We start from the raw sequence: 19,421 nt of genomic DNA on the forward strand, positions 1-19,421 counted from the left end.
AGATTAATTTGGTTCAAAGGCTAGTGCAGAGTAGCTAGCACAGAGAAGCTATCGCAGAGAAGCTAGCCCAGAGAAGCTAGCACAGAGTAGTTTTCGCTGACCTAACTTTTCCCCAAATCCTGTTGAGACCAGCCGTGAACCTCGAAAAATATAATTTCAATGCTTTTCGATTCGAATTTATGCTTTTCTCTGAGCGAGTTGTCACTCAGTCGTTATATTTTCACCACACTCTGTAAGACCGTTATTGTGTTCTAATAGGCGACTGAAGGCTGCTTTGAGCAATAGGAGTTCTGTTGCTTCCGAGCGAACCTCAATGAAGCGATATCAGACCCTGACAACAGAAACAATTATAAACAAGATAACATGTTACATGATTCTTCTAGATCTTTCAGCATGAAAAATACATTTTTTCCATGTATCAATGTGATCATGTGTGTTTGTTGTAATATTAACAAAGCACCGTTTTTACGGGAGCACAAATAACACAAAGTCCTTTTTGGAAACACTTTCAGCGATTTTAAGTCTTATATTATTATAATACTATTTTAAGCCTTATAATACCAGGCCTACTCAGATTTGCCCAGGCCTTCACATACGCCAGGGGTATCCACCACAACTGGATCTATACACGAAATAGCCTGCACATGCAGTATTTCATAAAGTTAAAACTGACGTGTGCAATTATATATAAGTCCCCACAGGTCAGGTACAGGTGTGTTCGTACTTAAAATCTTTCAGAAGAAAATCATTTGGACAAAAATAACACCTTCTGTGTTGACAGTCAGCACATGCCGTCTGTCTTTGTGTGTGTGTGTGTGTGTGTGTGTGTGTGTGTGTGTGTGTGTGTGTGTGTGTGTGTGTGTGTGTGTGTGTGTGTGTGTGTGTGTGTGTGTCATCCTCCCCCTTCACTGACCTCCAGGAACATCGGTGTGTAGGCCTACAACAATCCCTTCAAAATACTCATGGGAACCTAAAGTCAGGCTGGCGCTTGCACTAATAGGTACAGATATCCATTTTCTTCCCTCACCCTCACCCCACCCGCCCACTCCCTCCCTCCATGCGCCACCCTCTCGATCTCATCCTCTCGCTCTCTCTCCCCTCAAAAACCTCCAAGAGTCGAAGACATACGTACATGAAAAACAGGCTCCTTCCTTCCCTTCCTTTTGGATATGAGTGACGGGCGCTCTCGACCAATCGGCGCCGCGGACCCGGCAAACACTCGGCCCCGCTCCTCTCCCGCCATTGGCTGTCCTGCCGCGCTTCGGGTTCGTCGCGATATTAATGACTGCTGAGGAGGAGACGGCGGGCGCGTCGACGTCTATGTGGTGGTCCGCATGACACTTGATCGAGGGGAGAGAGGCGCCGTTAACAGCCGTACCGGAACAGACGAGCGGGAGAAAGAGGCGCAGAAGTGGAGACGAGGGGGAACCGTTACACACTTGTCTACATTTCACCGTCTACCCATCTCCAGATGTACCGTGATTTTTTTTTCTGGTTTGTTGTTGAGGGGACTTTGACGTCTGCTCTTTACCCCCTTCCCGACGAGGCTGTACCTCTCCGTTCGTTCTCGGTGGGTTCCGGAGCAGAGGAGAACCGGAGATCTGATTGAACTGATTCATCCTCAACCTCAACTGCGTAAAAAAAAAGAAGAAACCAAGCCGCGCGCTCTTCGGTGGTTTCTATGTGGCGCGCGCTTCTCTCTCGTCTCTCGCGACCGACCAGGGGTCTCTAAAAGGGAGATATAGAGGGGGATAAAAGCCCGTTACGGAGTCTAACACACCCGGTAAGTTCAACCTATTTTCCCCTCCCTACTATATTCAACGTTGGTTTCTTTCTGGATGCTCTGGCGTGTTCCGGGCTGCAGCTGCCGTCTACGCACACACAAGTTGATGCGAAACGCCTGCATGCACCGAATCGATGGCTCGGCACTGTTCCGTACCCCAGGTAGGCCCCTGCCGTCGGGGTTTAAGAGGAACTGTGTGACGTCAGTGATCTGAAATAAAAAAGGATTCGTCCTTATGCGAATAAATGATGCGATAGTAACCACTGGCCTCGAACCCCGGTCTTTGGCGTGGAGTGGAGACGGCGCGCTTTGCGCAACCCTGCAGATCTATGCGCTCAGCAGACGGTGTCTCGGAGCGTGTTGAAAGGCAGGTTAAGCGGTGAGGAGAGCGTGTGCGATTTCAATAGCTGACACTGAGCACACTGGCACAAATCATAGCCTACAGCTTTGCATCACAGGGGTGCCGTCACCAGCCACCACCAGAAACATCTCGAAGGACCCCCGCCAGAGAAACCCTGGTGGGGATCTCGTCTCCCAGTCCTCCTTCATGTGGCTTTGCGTTAGAAAAAACCTATGCGAGTGTAATCGACATGAGGCTATAAGCTACATTTGGTATTACGTGTACCCTGCCTGCGTATAATAGGCTACCTGTATGTTCCAGAAATACTCCGTACCACGTTGGATCGGACATGTTCGCCCTCGGATCCTACTTTTTTTTTTGGTTTCTTCTCACATTTTCTACGTTTGCTTGCGTGATTAACCCTGTCACCTAGAAGCACCCATAGGAGCCCGTTTAGTGCTGTCGCTCGGGATCTTACCTCGGTGAGCTACCTGTCCGTCCGCGTACACGCACACATGCACACGCATTAGAGAGAGCGACAGAGAGAGATTTTCATTAATCCCTCTGCATTGGGGCGTCTGTCTTTTCCTCTCTGCCAGTCTCTCTCTCTGCCTCTCTGTTGCTCTTTATGAATTCACTTTGTTTCCTTTGCCAAAATCTATTTCGAACTCGACCAACCCAAAATATCCCGAACAATATTTTCAGAAGTAGATGTGTATGTCTGAATGGTGATGCGATCTCGTCATGCGCACGTTTGTGGTTATACGGCCGTTCCAACCGTGCGTGCCTTTGTGTGCGTGTGTGCGGGAGTGTGTGTGTGTGTGTGTATGCGTGTGCGTCCGTTTCCCATTTCCGGTGAAGTTGTGATCAATGCGTCTGGTATGGCTGCGTTGGAAGTGGAACACAACGAGGCCCGTTCAAATCGGAATGACTCATCAAGGAGAGCCATTCAATATGAGACACCACGCTGCATAAAACACAGAAAACCACAACTGGCCTTAACTCAAGACGGAATTTGCGCACACATTAGATCCGATATTTGATTGGCTGATCCGTTAATGGCCAATTTATGGTTCACAACCATTTGCATAATCATGGTGGGGTTTAATATGTTGTTGGCTAATCTCTACACATATGTGGTTCAATAAAATTACCATTTAGAGATATTGGTTGGTTAGGAGATAATGCTGGTACATTTAATGTTCTGTTGTATTTCCTCATTAAAAGAGACCTGCCTAGAGGCATTTTCGGTTTAGCCAGTGTTGGTGTAATCAAACTTTCGCCTTCCTTTTCATTGTTGAATAAAAACCACTCAAAAATAGATCAAAAGTTTTTGTGTACGTCAACAGCAACTCTGTAAACGATCTTATTAAGGCCTCCCCACTCCGATCTATGGACCTACCATTGACCTTCCTTGTTATCACTTAGAAATAGTGTTTGAAAACACATACCCAACAGATTCAGACGTTTTGTGCATTTTGCTGGCATGAGGATGAAGAATTATGACAGGTTGCTGATTTATATCTATTATAGGGAATTACAGCCTGTACAATATTTCATGGCGTCGTTTTTTGGGGTAAGATATTTGCCAGTTGGCAAATGTAATTGCCATATTGAGGTGTACTATATCACACAAGTGCCATCCTGTAATTATTATTATAATCCCCTTATAATTTCTTCAGTGGAAGTAATAGCCTATTTGTTCGCTCACCAACATGACAGACAGTTGTGTCTTTTTAGGGAATCCAAAAGAATATCTAATTACGATGGTGTGTAACATCATTACATCTGCTGCAAGACTATGTTGAGCTGTGTCCATTATTTGAGTCAGCAAGTTAGGCGCACACAAACAAACAAGCACAAACACACACCCACCCACACACACTAGGCTATTCATATCAATAAATAGCAAGACAATAGCATAATGGGGGGGGGGGGGGGGGGCTTCAATAATCCCACTGCATTTTGTTAAAAACAAAATCAATAGAACCATGTTCACAACAACAACTCATACACTTAAGAGCGTTGGGGGGGGGGGGGGCTGTGGTGAATTACCTATTGATCCCCTGCGAGAAATGACAAGACACAATCGGCTCGATTGTTTTTTTTCCTCTCGTGCACCTGGGCCACAGCCTCGCGGAAGCTTCCGGAAGGCGTCCCCCCGCGCACGACTCGAGGCGTGGGCGCTTCGTATAAATCTCAACCTGGTAGCAAGTGGGCAGACAGGTTCCTGTGAGGCCCGCTAACAGGTAATAGTGTTCAGACGCAGCGGTGGAGGTCGACCGAGACAGAGGGCCGTAACTCTGCCTTCCAGCCGACGGAGAACAAATTGAAGAAGCACACGCGTGTGTGCTTTCTCTCAGCCGTGCCGTAACAATTGCAACAGCGAGATGCCTGCAGGGGGGGGTTGCTTCTTTCAATGCCGTTTTTTCTTCCCCCGACACAACAAAACCGAAATCCATGTGCACGCATTAACGCGAGTAAACCTATCACTCCAGGGTTGGGGGGGGGAGGGGCCTGTGTGTCGGAGCATGTGCCCTTTCTTAATAGCTTGTGCGTCCTCCAATGAGCACGCTCACCCAATCAAAACAAAACAAGAAGCAGGCCGGCGATGAGAAAGGGTGTGGGCGTCGCCAGCTCCGTTTGGTTCTGTACGTACGTACGGGTGTTTGTCTCGCCGTCCCCAGTGAACCGAGCTGAGGGATGCTCAGTGACGAGGCCGGGCGGTGGAAGGATACGGCGGCTACACGCATAAAACATCACAACTCCGCCGTTAGCCGCGGGATCCAGGCAATTAGGCAATGTGTTCCGAATCAATTATGATGGATACCATAGGATTGGTCATCAGGGAGAGAACGCCCACGTCGTGCAGATCATAATATTCCTGAATCGCTTTAGCAGGTTGAAATGTTGCTTTTGTGGCGTTTAAACAGACTGCAACAAAGGGTTTTGCTGGAAGCACTACTGCGCTAAACCCAAAGGAAATTTACCTCTCGTAGTTGCGCAGGTTTGATTTCCACCTGTGGTGTTCAATACTATATGCTAAATTTCCCTTGCTTTCCACTGACAGCACTGTGTAGAGAGGCATTAAAGCCCATATCAATATATTCTGCTCTATATAATATAAGGCCCTATAGATCTATGAACCAATGAAGGAAAAGCAACAGGCGCACCGATGCTAGCTACTGCCAAATGTACATTTACAGACGCCTAACAAAACAATAGACTATTCTGACGTATGTACATCCAACAATGGATTGTGCAAAGCGTCGCGATACCGCACTGATTGGATGCTGAGGCATGCAACATTGTGATTCACATCACTAAATAGGCCTACAGAGCTTGTGGTTTATCATCAGAGTCGAACTTGACGGGAACACATGCACATAACGCAGTTTTCAAACGCGAGTGGAAAATGAAGATGGAGGATGTATATGGGCCACTGCTGTGACGTCCATCTGTTCTTCCGTTCCGATTGGTACATAAAGATATAGCCACTGGGTATGCAGATGAAGAGGTTTTAGTTAAATGTGCGATCCGGTACTGTGGAGACTACTTGCTTGAACCAAACAAATCACTCTTGTTTTGATGAAAAAACGCACCGGCACAAAACGCTCAAACACACACAGGGGAACACATCCGGGCACAAATCACCACATGGCCGACAGACCCACGCATGCACGCACAGACACACGCACACACACACACACACACACACAATGCTTCCCGTCCTGCCTCCCACACCATTCCAATCTCCACACTCACCCAGGCACAGACAATTTACACCAAGCACTCAGAGACGCACACATACTAATTATTCGGTGGCCAATCAGGCCCGTGTTGTGAATCATTCTGAGTCACTGAATAGAACACAGAAAGCCATCATGGAACCTATTTTACCGAGGCGGCGTATCTATCCATCTGCTCGCGGCTAGACGCGCAAGGAGAGAATAGAGAAGTGTGGGGGGGGGGGGGGGAAACTGAAACCGAGAAGCGAACCGTCCAAACCCATGAAATCATAATAAAGGGGTCCTAGCTTGCGTTAAATGCATTTCAGTGCCACGTAATGATTGATTCCGTCTACCGTAGGATCTTTATCCCCCGGCAGGCGCGTGCCCCCCTTGACCGGCTATATATTATTCATATAAATATAGATAGCTACGCATCCCTGCCCGCTGCGCGCACACACGGCGCATTTGCACCTGCAGATTCAATTCAACCCACACAACCCCTCACCACCCCCCTTCCCAGCCGCCCGACTTTGAGGGTAATACCGCTGGCTCGTCTTCCTCTCCTTTGCTCTTGCCTCCTTTCCCCTTTCTCTTGTCCAGCCTTCTCCTTTACTTCTCTTTCACTCCCCCCTCCCTTCCCTTATCCCTTCTCCTGCCGTCTCCCTCTTTTCCTACCTTCTCTCTCGTCCTCCCTTCTCCTTACCCCCCTTCTCCCTTCCCCTGCCTTCTCTCTCTTGTCCTCCATTCTCTCCCTTGTCCCCTTCCCTCATCCATTCTCCTGCCTTCTCTCTCGTCCTCCGTTCTCCTTACCTCTCTTCACCCTTCCCTCAGCCTCTCTCCTCTCTCCTCCCCTCAAAACACGTCTTTCATTTTCAGCCATGAGCTCTACAAGGAACATTATGCAGATTTCCCCTGTCTTTTTTTGGTCAAGAGCTAGGTGTGCGATTATGTTGGGAGAGAAATGTGCGTCGGGGCGTTCGCTACGCCTTTGACCTTATCAGCATGGAGCCTTAAGCTGGATACCTTGGCTTAATTTTAATAGATGCAGCATGAGGTGTATTAGACCGGCAGAATGGGGGGGGGGGGGGGGGGGGGGGTTGCAGGTGCAGTCTGCGTTTGTGCTAGGGCTGAACGATTAACCGAATTCAAACCGAAATCAGGATGCAATAGCACGCGATATTTATTGCTTATTTAGTGAGTTATACAGAACATAAGGAACTTTAAAAAGAAAAATTGCATTCTAAATCGAAATCGCAATATTGGTAGAAATAATCGCATTTAGATTATTTCCCCAAATCGTTCAGTCCTAGTTTGTGCATTGACTGAGCAGGCCTGCAAGCCCATGTTAGCTTTTATACTCAGTAGGGTTAGGGAATGCAGAAGGATGCCCTGGCTTGTGGTGGAGAAGGAGGTGAATGTGGTGTCGTTTGCTTGCTAGGTGTGTGGACAGGTGGTACCTGTGTGCAAAAACTAGCATCCATGCATGCATACACATTAGCTAGTGTATGCGTGTGGACGTTTTGCGTGTTTTTCGTAGGGGTTTTGGGTTGCCCCTGTGAGGCGTGTGGACATAAGGACGCATGTTTGCACACTCCTAATAATGTTTAAAGTTTGTATCGCCCGCTATTTAAGGCTACACATCTAGGTGGGTGTGAGTGTTTTCTAGCGTTGGGAAGTAGAAAGGGTATTAAAAAAAAGAGAGACTAAATCCGTTTTCCTTTACTCAGCTCAAGGGCATGTCTTGTCCGATTCAGGGCTGAAAAGGCGAAGAAAGGGTTCCGCGGTTAATTTGCAACATTGATTTTGCATTAACGGTGGACTCGCCACTGATCCATGGCCATACTGGAGCAGATGTAAGCGAAAAAAAGGTTTCCATCTCCAGTCGTGGCCGATGTTCTCACGTGTGTGCGTAGGTGTGTGCGCATGGGTGCATGACACACACACACACACATCCAAACACACACACACACACACACACACACACACACACACACACCGACCCAACCACACGCAGTGATTCACATGGATGTGCAAAAGAAGAAACGGCCACAAAGCAAAAGCACATTGTGTATACACAACACATGCAACGAGTGTCACCCTATTTAATAGACTCTCTCTTACCTTGGACCAAATGGTAAATCGATGAGGTGAAGGGAAAGGGGAGTGGCAGCAAAGAGCCAGCCTAACTAACCACCCCCCCCCTCCGGGACACACACACGCACACTTACACAAGAGGTTTACCAGACCACTCGGTCGTATTAAATGGTGGAGGGACTGCGGCCCGGCCCCGCATGGCAACGAGGGCCCCGGCAACCAACGATAGGCATGCATCGTTGATAGAATGATAGAGCCACAGTGGATGGGGTGCACGGATTGATAGGGCTAGATAAAACAGTCAATACGTTTTCTTAAAACACACGCGCGCGTGCACTTGCACGCACGCACGCACAAGCACACACACACACACACACACACGCACACACGTACAGCGCATTGCAAAGGAGGAATGTTGAGGAAAGTAGGAAAACATTTATTCTAATGGCCGGTGGAAATGTCCCAAGAGGGGAGGTCAATAACAGCCGGCAGACACCATCAAAAGCTAGTGCAAAAAAAATAAACGTGATGAAAACGGGGGCATTGAACACATACCTTTTGAAATGATTGGAGGAGGAAGAGAAGAAAGCGAGCAAGGGAAGTGAAGGAAGCAGGAGAAGCTGCGTACGTGGAAAAGGATAGAAGGGGGGTGGGGGGGGGGGGGAAGTATGTGGGAGAGGAGAGTCCCGAGGTGGAGGAGCAAGTGGAAAAGCCTTCCGAGCCTTATTACCCCCTAGATCAGAATTCCCAGCGAAGCGTTCCTACAACACACAGGCCAGTCTCCTGAATAAGGAGGCAATTCTGCCGTGCCCTACTTTCCACTCGTGCCTGACCTTTATGTCGTCCGCCCGGTCTTACCAGCGCGAGTGTAATGCCTACTTCCCCGCAGATACAATACTGCCTTGTTACCGCTTAAACCGCGGACAGCCTCATAAGCATCCCCCACGGGCAAATGTCTCCAAAGGAAAATCAAGTTGTTTTTTTCCTCATATTCTTTCCTCTTCAGCTCGACCAAGCTGCTTAGATCTATCTTGTTTTCTCGTCCGCTAAGCGCTATCTGCATACCAAACCCTTGCCGGTCTCTTGCAGGACATTTCAATGATGTGCGAATGACTTGAGATTCTCCACCAATCACCCGCCGTTTGGAGCCTGTCAGTGCCACACCAATTCGGCAAATTCCCCCCGGTCTGGAACACCTACGTCAATGTTTTGATTCCCAAGGGGCGTTTTCAAAAGACGCAGTCCAAAAGGCCTCTGGACGCTGGAGTTGGAGGGACCTGCAACCAATCTGTTTGCCGGAACGTATGACACATCGGCAGCAGCTGTCGTGCTGCGTTATGAAAATGCTTCAATAGCGCTCCCATAGGGCGATCCTCTGAACTGTCATTTGTACTGAACCCGCCCCATATTAGATAACCGGTTGTCATTGGCCCAACTCACGCTGTCTTAAGAGGAGGAGGGAGGCCAGATGCATAGGCAAGAGCAAATAAAACCAATTTTGCAGATTTGTCTGGTTCCCAAGCTAATCTGTGCGCCCTAAGGGGTCGCGAGCGATATCTCGTCCTGTAACTAGTTTAAACGACTACGAAGTAATTTGGAAGATACTGTCATCCATACATTGAGTTTGAATCATTTGCGATAATAAAAGATACAGGCAAGAGGGTCAGGGGGAATCCACAGCAGTCTCTGTACATAGAAGGGCATCGAACTCTTCAAACCTTTCTGTTTGGTATCTGATCATCACCTACTCTGAATCTTGCCCCGCAGATACTTTTCATTAATGAGCAGTTATATGGGGGTTCTGGGGCCATCTTACCCTAGGATGCCTACATGTACACTGATGGAAGCAGGAATCGTACCCTGAACCCTTCAGTTTGGTAGTCGAACATTGTAACGCCCAGACCTGGGGGTTATGGGGGGTCTTACCCTATGATGCCTACATAGTGACCTCTGGAGCAGGAAGCGTACCCAGAACCAGTTACGTAGCCCCAGATCTATTTGTAGAAGGGGCATGTATATGGGGGTTCGAGGGCATACCGCTATGTATATCACTATCGCCATGACTACAGGTTGATTGCTAGAACCGAGAGGAGGTTCCAAGCCAGAACCTTTCAGTTTTACCTAGCATCAGACTCGACTATCCCGGCCCCTCCTGTGAACTGTTGAAAGACAAACAGCCCTGCCTGTCTTTTGCTGATGCATGGTGTGTCACGGCTCGCGCTGAATTAGCACCGCGGAGATACCGTGACAAAAGCTCTTTGCTCTCCCGTGCACAATGATTCATTTAAAGTGGTCGTATCTCGCTGCGTTTTATCACCAGAATCCCAGGGACAGCCGGCCGGTGTATTCGTGCTACCAGCTTTTAGCATAGCGGATATTGCAGGGATATGATAATGCCCGAGCGTAATGCAGATACGACAATGAAATGAAATGCAAATCGGTGAGTCGATGGTAATTGTGAGATGTTAGTGTTGCCAAGATATCTGAAGATGAGGGGAAATTTTTTTGGAACTACAACGCAATAGAACCACACAACTTGAGCCATTAGTGTCTTGGCATATAGTGAGTCCTGCGAGTTATTAGATTTAACATATCAAATGTGTACACAGAGGAAAAGGCTAAGCTAAAAGTACACAGGCGTGGGGGACGTTCTCAGCACAAACAACCAGCAGCAGATATTGGATTTAATCTAAAGTTAGCCTGGCAGTTATGATGGCGATATGAAAAGGACAAAGGCAAAGAGGCAGCGCAGGCTTGTTGTGATGATAAATGTCATGCTGGTTATGAGGTTTCTGCTGCCCACCGCAATAACACACGCGCTTATCCGTTCGGATCGGCAGTTTTAAAAGACCTTGTTTGTATATTTATGTATAGTAAGATCAAGGTCGCTAACATTGCGGTACCACAAATAGGATGTAAAAATACAAAAACTAAAATACAGAAATAAATCAAAAGACGAATCAAACCATTCTAACCCTGATTTAAAACCCTTACAATGTGAAAAAACAGTTGGCCAGGGCATTGTTTGAAAACAGATTTTAATCTCAATTCCTTTTTACCTGGTAAAATAAAGGATATTGATTGAAAACATTTCAAACACACAGCCGGTTAAACAGACAGGACATGCCTCTCATGTAATTCAAACACCAAAAACTGAAGAGACACTGACCCGCAGGGCTGGTACTTTCTGATTCCGTTTCCGGGGCCTTTCGAGATGAGTCAAGTACCGGCAGGGGATTAAACGGCCCACCGTTTGAGGCATGGATAAACACAACAGAAGTGGAAAAGCCCCCCCTACCCCCTACCCCCCGGGCCCCTGGCTGTCAGGTGGGGCCCCTGTAATGGAAGGGTAGCTCAGGACGAGACGATCGAGAGACGGGAGAGAGAGAGGCCCCCGGACGCCGGCCCCCTGCCCGACACCTTGGGACGGCGAGTTATCTCCGTGACGGAGGGCCTTATCCTGACCTATAAAGGAGCTCACCGGCCCCACTCCCGTGAGCACATGCCACAGCCGCCGCCGCGTTGGAGCTGCGCCATCGGAGTGCTGGAGTTTAACAGGAAACCCAATTTCAAACCCTGCTGGGTACATTACCTGGGGCGGCTGATTCGATAGCTCTCAGTCCCCGCCTCCCTAACCCGCCTCCTTTGCCTTTATTTCTTTTTTTCCTTTGGCTAAAAGCCCTTTTTTCCCAGGTGTAGATTAGGGGCATCCATCTCTAAACTCTATTTGCCCCGGCGATATTAACAACATTCCTCTCTGTCCCGCGAACTGCGAGGCTAAACGCAAAGTTATTACCTCCTTAAAGTCGCAACACGCTTGGCTTTTGTTTACGGGCGGAAGGCGGTTAACTAGGTTAGGGGTAATTCCCGGCATTAATATTATCTTTACAGAATGTGTGTGATGGTGACAGCTTTCTTGGGGGAGTATGGCGAGTGGAGGTGTGTGTGTGTGTGTGTGTGTGTGTGTGTGTGTGTGTGTGTGTGTGTGTGTGTGTGTGTGTGTGTGTGTGTGTGTGTGTGTGTGTGTGCGGTCCGTACAAAAGGTTAATACACCAGTATTGATGTGTTCCTTGGGTCCTATGGCAGGTCATTTTGTTGAACACAACCCCTCTGTTTTTACTTAATCTCTCTAATTCACCAAGTCCCCCTCACAGCTTCTCTCTCTCTCTCTCTCTCTCTCTCTCTCTCTCTCTGTTACAGGCACATGGATGATTGGGGAGGGGGGGGGGGGGGGTTCAGGCATAAAGATGTGGGCGGGGGTGTTACAGCCGGGGGGGCAGGAGACCACCGGCTGTAATAAGTTAGTACAGCTGGAGCGGTCTCCTTAGTCGAATCAGTCACGGAGCAGGGCCCTGTGAATAAACGCTAATTCCTTATTTTACTGGGCTTTACCCTTAATGGATCGGCCCAATAGGAAATTACCTGTTCAACTGTTTGTGGATGATTTACAGACGACCGTGAGAGGGGCGTGGGGGGGGGTTCACTTAAATGATTCGGTGAAAGTGTGCCCATTCAGCAGTTTTTTGTAAAACTTCGGGAACAGGTGTAGCGGAGAGGAGAGGTGTTTTATTTTACTTTGCCGTTGATGAGGTGCTAGTCGGAGAGGTATTAGTATGCAGCCCACGGCCCGGTCCACACAGCCCTATTTTGCTTGGCCATTACCACATCAGACACGTTGCCAAATAAGATGTCACCCTGAATTCACTCGGCATACAAATTCTCCGCCGAAAGTTTTCACAGGTTTCTCCCCCCCCTCCCCCCCGCCGTCTCTCAACAAATTACCTCCTCCCTCCCTCCCTTTTTCTCTCTCAACCTCACTCCTCCCTTTTCAACTCACTCCCTCTCTCTGTGTATAGAGGTTAGGTTTTGATAGTCGCTCAAGGTTTGTTTTCGTTATAATGTTTAACGACGGATATAATATTACAGCCCCCAAATAACAGTTAGGGAAAATCAGTTCGTAAAAATATAAAAAAAGTAAACACTGTCAAACGAACACTTCTTCGACGCACGGCGACCACTTAACTTGGCTACGTTACAGTATCGTTGAGGTTGATAACGACGAGTCTCGAATAAACGAATGAATACATGCATCCGGCGAGCAGGGGTTAAGACCAGAACACTATGAAGCGGAATTACGAGGGCAGGCCAGGTTTCCAGGCTAGGGATTAGCTGCACCTGCTATAATGGAGATGGTTTCACCAGGGGAGGGAGGAGAGAGGCAAAGCTGTGTTTATCAGAATGCCCCGGGTGCATTAAAGAGCCATGTGCCTTTATACAAAGACTCCACCAGCACCCCCCCCCCACTCTCCTCCTCCTCCGTCCTCCCTTTATAATATAATAAACCCACGTGCACGCACGCACAAACACACACTACTGCATGCACAAGAGCCTACACACACAAACCCTAGTGCGTACACCCACACACAGTAGTGCGCAAACACAAACACTAGTACGCAGACACAAACGTGTGCAAACACACACACAAACACGTGTGCAAACACACACACAAACACGTGTTCACACACACACACAAACACATGTGCAAACACACACACAAACACGTGTGCACACACACACACACACACACAAACACACCTTTAAGAACACGAGCACAATTCCTGGCCTTGTGTAGTTATGCCTGCAGTGGTATTTTTACGATTCGCGCTTATACAATCAATCTCTTAACCCGTCCATCCATCTCTCTCTCCAATCGCCCCACCCATCGCTCTATCCATCTCTTTATCTGTCTCTGTCTCCAACCATCCACATGTCCCTATCTACCCATCTGTCTGTCTAGCCAAATCAATCCAAAACTCTTTATATGTACTCGGTTGAAAAATAGCAAGCCTTCTTGACCGTGACCCTTGCTCGAATTCATGTTTCTTATTACCTTGAAATACCCTTTTTCTTACCCTCTTTTACTTCAATAGTCGGTTTTCATTCGCCACTTATTTCCCCGCCTGTCATACACGACCCGGTTACCTCGGGGGAAAATGTTTTCCTGTGGTCCTCCTTTGTCGGCTGCCTTCTTTAAATATAGCATGGTGTGTGCGTGTGCGCGTGTGTGTGTGTGTACACCGAGTGCTCCTTTGGACCGTCACACCACAAGCACCATCAAACCATCTGTTCTGCGAGAGAGGCAGTTATGTATAACAAATTACATAGTGCACCCAATGTGCGGAGACTCCAGGGTAAAGTCTCTAGCAAAGTCGGGTCGAAGAAGTAAATAAATGGATAGTAAAAAGAGAAAATAGACCGTACCAAAAGAAACAGATGTCATGCCAATGCAAAAAAAAACAGCATACGGTACCACAGAATGTCATTCGTTCCCCTATTTTTTTCTTGTACCGATAGGGTAGAATTAATAAAATAACGTTGTGGAATTAACATGTGTTGTTAAGGCTTGTTCTGTTCCGATTTTTTTCCAGGACAGCTTAATCAATATTCGGTACTGTTAAAAAGATGGAGGCTCTCCTGAAAGCACAAAGCACTGGGCTGAGACGTTCCCCCACTTCATTAATTGGCAATGGCAGCCATCAAGCTGGAATCGGTGCCTTACTTTGAGCAGCCAGTTTGGGTTCTCAAGGGGTGATTAAAAAAAAGGGGGGTAATTGGTTCTGAACCAAATAAAATACAAGTACATGCTCATTGTTGCTTAGGAAAAAAAACCGAGGCTATTTGTTTCCAGTGATGTCCCTCCAGGTTTTAAAAAGAGGCAACACAGGCCTAGTCGTGTTTGTCTCACTTTGGATTCTTTTATCGGTGGGCTTAAAGGGAATGGCAAACTCCTGATGTCTGCAGCCGTTTGCCCAGGAGACAAATGCTTACATCCTATGAAGTCTCTCCGTTAGGGACTTCTAATGAAGCGTCTTCTTAAACTCATAATACGCGGCTAATGTCAAGCCTGAGTGCCGTATCACAAGGTACAGATATGTCCCAGGAATGAAGCAGAGAAGGTCAAGCGCACATAAAGCCATGGTGTGGTAGCTTGTAGGCAGTGCGATATAAATGTCAACATGCATCAGTGTGCCTATAACAAATGTCAATGTGACTAAATCCTTCTCTTATGAAAATCCTGGACGGCTGAGCATTATCATATCATACTCACACTGCCCCCCCTCTCTCTCTTCTCTTTTTTTTACACAGGTTGGAATGGACTGGTTCATGGACTCTGGAAGCTAGTACCGCTGAATTAACGAGGACAGCCTTCATCAAAGGACTCTGGAATTTTCCGTGGATAACGTGTAAATGCTAATAACTGGACCGTAACTCCCCTGAGGTATACCAGTTTTTTTTTCGGGCCATCATTTTTTCCCCTCCTCTTCCCCAGCCCGACTGCACCTTCCTCTGGGGCCCTTTGCCTGACTGCAGCCTTGGCCTCTGACACCGACACTAGCAGCGAGGACTGACTGATTGGTCATTATATCCAAGGACAGCAGCCAGACCCGAAGCCCCCCCAGGGGACCACAAACTGCCGTTGCTAGAGCTCGCTGTGGCGATCGGTCGCGGGGGCTGCAAGTCATTTGCCGCGGCGGTCGGAAACAAATGATTCATTATTCGTGAGGCCAACGGTGCACACCACTTAGTCAACAGAGGCCAGTTACCGGCGGGGAAACGGGGGGCCAATATGAAGGACGTGTCATTCGCCGATCGTCTCCTTGTGGCCCTGGCCATGGCTTCCATCGTGCTGGCCACCGAGGAGAGACTTGATTGCCCCAAGCTCTGCGTGTGTCAGATCAGACCGTGGTTCTCTCCTAGCTCTGTGTACATGGAGGCCCCAACGGTGGACTGCAACGACGTAGGACTCTTCAGCCTGCCGGGGAAATTACCTCTGGACACGCAGGTGCTATTGCTGCAGACCAACAACGTGGCGAAGATCAACAACCCTTTGGATTACCTGACCAACATCACAGAGATCGACCTCTCACAAAATAACTTAACCTCCATCAGCGACGTGCAGCTGGGGAGCCTGCCTCAGCTTCTGTCGCTCCACATGGAGGAGAATTGGATACAGGTGCTGCCCGGGAGCTGTTTGGCTGAGCTGCCAAACCTTCAGGAGCTCTACATGAATCACAACCTCATTTCCTCCATCTCCCACACAGCGTTTGAGGGCCTGCACAGGCTGCTGCGATTACACCTCAACTCTAACAAGCTCAAGGTCATCAGCAAGGAGTGGTTCGAGGCCATGCCGAGTCTGGAGATCCTGATGATCGGCGAGAACCCCGTCATTTTCATAGACGACATGAACTTCAAACCCCTCATTAACCTCCGCAGTCTCGTTCTGACCAGGATGAATCTGTCGCAGCTGCCGGACGATGCGCTGGCGGGCCTCGACACGTTGGAGAGCATCTCCTTCTACGACAACATTTTCCCAGAGGTGCCCCACTCTGCCCTGAGAACCCTGAAGAACCTGAAGTTCCTGGATCTGAATAAAAACCCCATTGGAAGAATACAGAGGGGGGACTTTGTGGACATGCTCCATTTGAAAGAGCTGGGAATTAACAGCATGCCAGAGCTAGTTTCCATTGACAGCTTTGCCCTGAACAACCTCCCCGAGCTTACCAAAATAGAAGCGACTAACAACCCTAAACTGTCTTACATCCATCCCAACGCCTTCTACAAGCTACCTAGGCTGGAGACTCTGATGCTGAACGGTAATGCGCTCAGTGCCCTCCATAGGATTACCGTCGAGTCCCTCCCTAACCTCAGGGAGGTGAGCATGCACAGCAACCCCATCCGCTGCGACTGTGTGGTCCGCTGGATGAACATGAACAAGACCAATATCCGCTTCATGGAACCCGACTCGCTGTATTGTGTGGAGCCGCCAGAATACGAAGGCCAGCATGTTCGACAGGTGCACTTCAGGGAAATGATGGAAATTTGCCTGCCGCTTATTTCTCCTGAAAGCATGCCCGGTCGCGTCAAGGCACAGAACGGCAGCTCTGTGTCCCTCCACTGCAGGGCCTTTGCAGAACCAGAACCAGACATCTACTGGATCACCCCGTCTGGTTCCAGGGTTCTTCCCAACACCGTGTCGGACAAGTTTTACATGCACCCCGAGGGAACCTTCGACATCTACGATATAACGGAATACGAAGCGGGGCTTTACACCTGTGTCGCCCACAACCTGGTCGGCGCCGACCTCAAGTCGGTCTCCGTGGAAGTGAACGGATACTTCCCCCAAGCCGCCAACGGATCTCTGGAAGTCGAGATCAAGTCGCTAGAGGCCAGGTCCATCGTGGTGTCCTGGAACGCCGCCCACGGCGGCGTGGCGCCAAGCATCAAGTGGTACACCCTGACGGACGCCAACCACCCCACCATGGCGTTCACCGCTAGGGTGCCCTCCGACGTCCGGGTCTACAACCTCACCCACCTCAGCCCGGCCACCCCGTACAAAGTGTGCGTGGAGGTGCGCGGCGCACACTCCAGCCACGACACCAAGTGCGTCAACGTCACCACCAAGGCGCTTGAGCGGCGAGTCCAGGACACGGCGAAGTGGGACACGGCGATGATCACCGTGTTCGGGTCCCTGCTGGCCATGGTGTCTGTGGCCTGCTTGCTTATTTACGTGTCGCTGAGGAATCGCCACCTTTACGGGGAGTTAAGGAAGTGCGAGTCCAAAGACGCGCTCACACCGCCGGAGGCCGCCGGCATCTACTCGCCGTTCTTAACGAGGCTGTGGGTCCCGGGGAAAGGCATGCCGAGCGGAGTGGAAGTGAAAGCCACAGTCATAAACGTATCTGACAATGCCTTTTAGGAAGTTCGGCGAGAGGAGAGTACCACACGACTGCGGAAGAACGGACGAGGCCATAGGGGGAGAAATGAAAGACAGCTATTTTTTTGCAGGATTGTTCAAATTGCAACTCTCCCGCCCCCTTCCCTTTGGGAGTTCAAACTCAGATGTAGTGACGAGACGGATAACGGATTAGGGCGGAACAGATGGAATTGAATGACACACTCGCCCAAGTTTGAACTTTTAACTTCAGGAGATGGCTTTGCAACCGTTTCATCTACCCGAGCTAACATCGGCAGGACTGGGTTGGGCGGCGGCGGTTGGGAGTGCTTTGCTGTACTGCTAAAGGATACATTTCAGTACCATTCCCACAGAAATACAGACCGAGTGAGAGCAAGACAATGCAATGCTGAGCGGGCTCTTGTGTAATTGACTGTTAAATGTGTTCAGAGTTGTGGAACTGTCCGTGTGGTCCCAAGCAATACCGTCTGTGATTTGTCAAACATCCATAGACGAGTTAGAGAAAAACAGTAACTAGCGGCTGTCTATACCTGGCAAAGAGGGATTTAGTAGAATAGACGAATAACAGTGACTATGGTGTATACCTTTTGATGAAATATACCCCTTTCCCTCCCTCTCTTTTTTCTATTTAAAATGAGGATTCTTGAATTTTCATGGAAATATTGTTATATATTCTACTCTACTGGTGATGTAATGAGAATCCCTCTGTATCCATGCGGTTTAAATGGGTTTTAAATTGTAGGGAAGGAACCAACTGCTCTCTTGATTACAACTAGGCCTACATTAAGCTAAATTAAATTCAACACTGGAAATGGGAGCCTGGAGAGGACATTTGCAGAAATGGCTGTTTGTGCTGCGTAGTTCTCATAGCAATGGCGGCTGGGTAAAATATGAAAGGATGTAAGAAATGAATCATATAAAGTTATATACATATGTAAAATTTGACTCTTAAAAAGGTTGAGATGTGTGGTGTTATACCTCCCCCTTGAAGGTTTGGACGTGGTTTGTTATGCCCCGGTAAGTGCCTACAACGCGGACGACATGAAGTCAACTGAAAACAAAAAGAAAGGACGATAATTAAGAAATGTTGAAAAACAGCAAAATATGGCCATGTCATCACTGCAGAATCACAAGCTAATCTCCAGTAATTCTAGTGACAAAAAAATACTTCAGCGGTATTTTTAGCATACATATTTTAAGAAAACATTGCGTTGTTGCTTTGGGTGTAAAGTTAAAAAGCCATTTTTATATTGACTGTACTATATGTGATCAATGGGCACAACAGACTTGGGAATCGTGCTAAAAAGAATAAATGTGATTGTTTCTTTTACAAACAGTTGATGCCTTATTGTCTGTGAATTTCTGTTGTCGGGCACAAAAGCATAAAAATGCTATTATCCAACCATTTCTTAAATTCAAGGTTCATCCTTTAGAAGGGGCTGTTACATGAAGCGATTTGTTACATGAAGATCCCGTGTTAAATGGTTCTTTGACAGGACCATCACTAACACTATAAGCTAGCGAGAGAGAGAACACTTTAAAATGGCTGCCCCTGTGTCCTATTTCTAGAAACACCTGCCTTAAGAGTGACATACGAGGTGTGGGAGTTGAGAAGGGGGGGGGGGGGGGAGGGGGAGGCCACTTGGCAGATGTGAAGTGAGTACCACTTCATGGTCGAATAGTTGTCCTAACCTGTGACATGAACAACAAAGAAAAGGG

The 19,421-nt window shown here is 48.3% G+C and overlaps 1 protein-coding gene across 1 annotated transcript; it reads left to right on the forward strand.

The window, feature by feature from the left end:
• Nucleotides 1-1,121: 1,121 nt before the first annotated feature.
• lrrn3b (leucine rich repeat neuronal 3b) lies at nucleotides 1,122-19,038 on the forward strand. Its single transcript, XM_030342422.1, has 2 exons — nucleotides 1,122-1,783; nucleotides 15,095-19,038. Exon 2 carries the CDS (start codon nucleotides 15,576-15,578, stop codon nucleotides 17,703-17,705), a length of 2,130 nt encoding a protein of 709 aa, XP_030198282.1. The 5' UTR covers nucleotides 1,122-1,783; nucleotides 15,095-15,575; the 3' UTR covers nucleotides 17,706-19,038.
• The last annotated feature ends 383 nt before the right edge of the window (nucleotides 19,039-19,421 follow it).

This window comes from Gadus morhua, chromosome 19 (assembly GCF_902167405.1).
Source record: "Gadus morhua chromosome 19, gadMor3.0, whole genome shotgun sequence".
NCBI classification, from domain to species: domain Eukaryota; kingdom Metazoa; phylum Chordata; class Actinopteri; order Gadiformes; family Gadidae; genus Gadus; species Gadus morhua.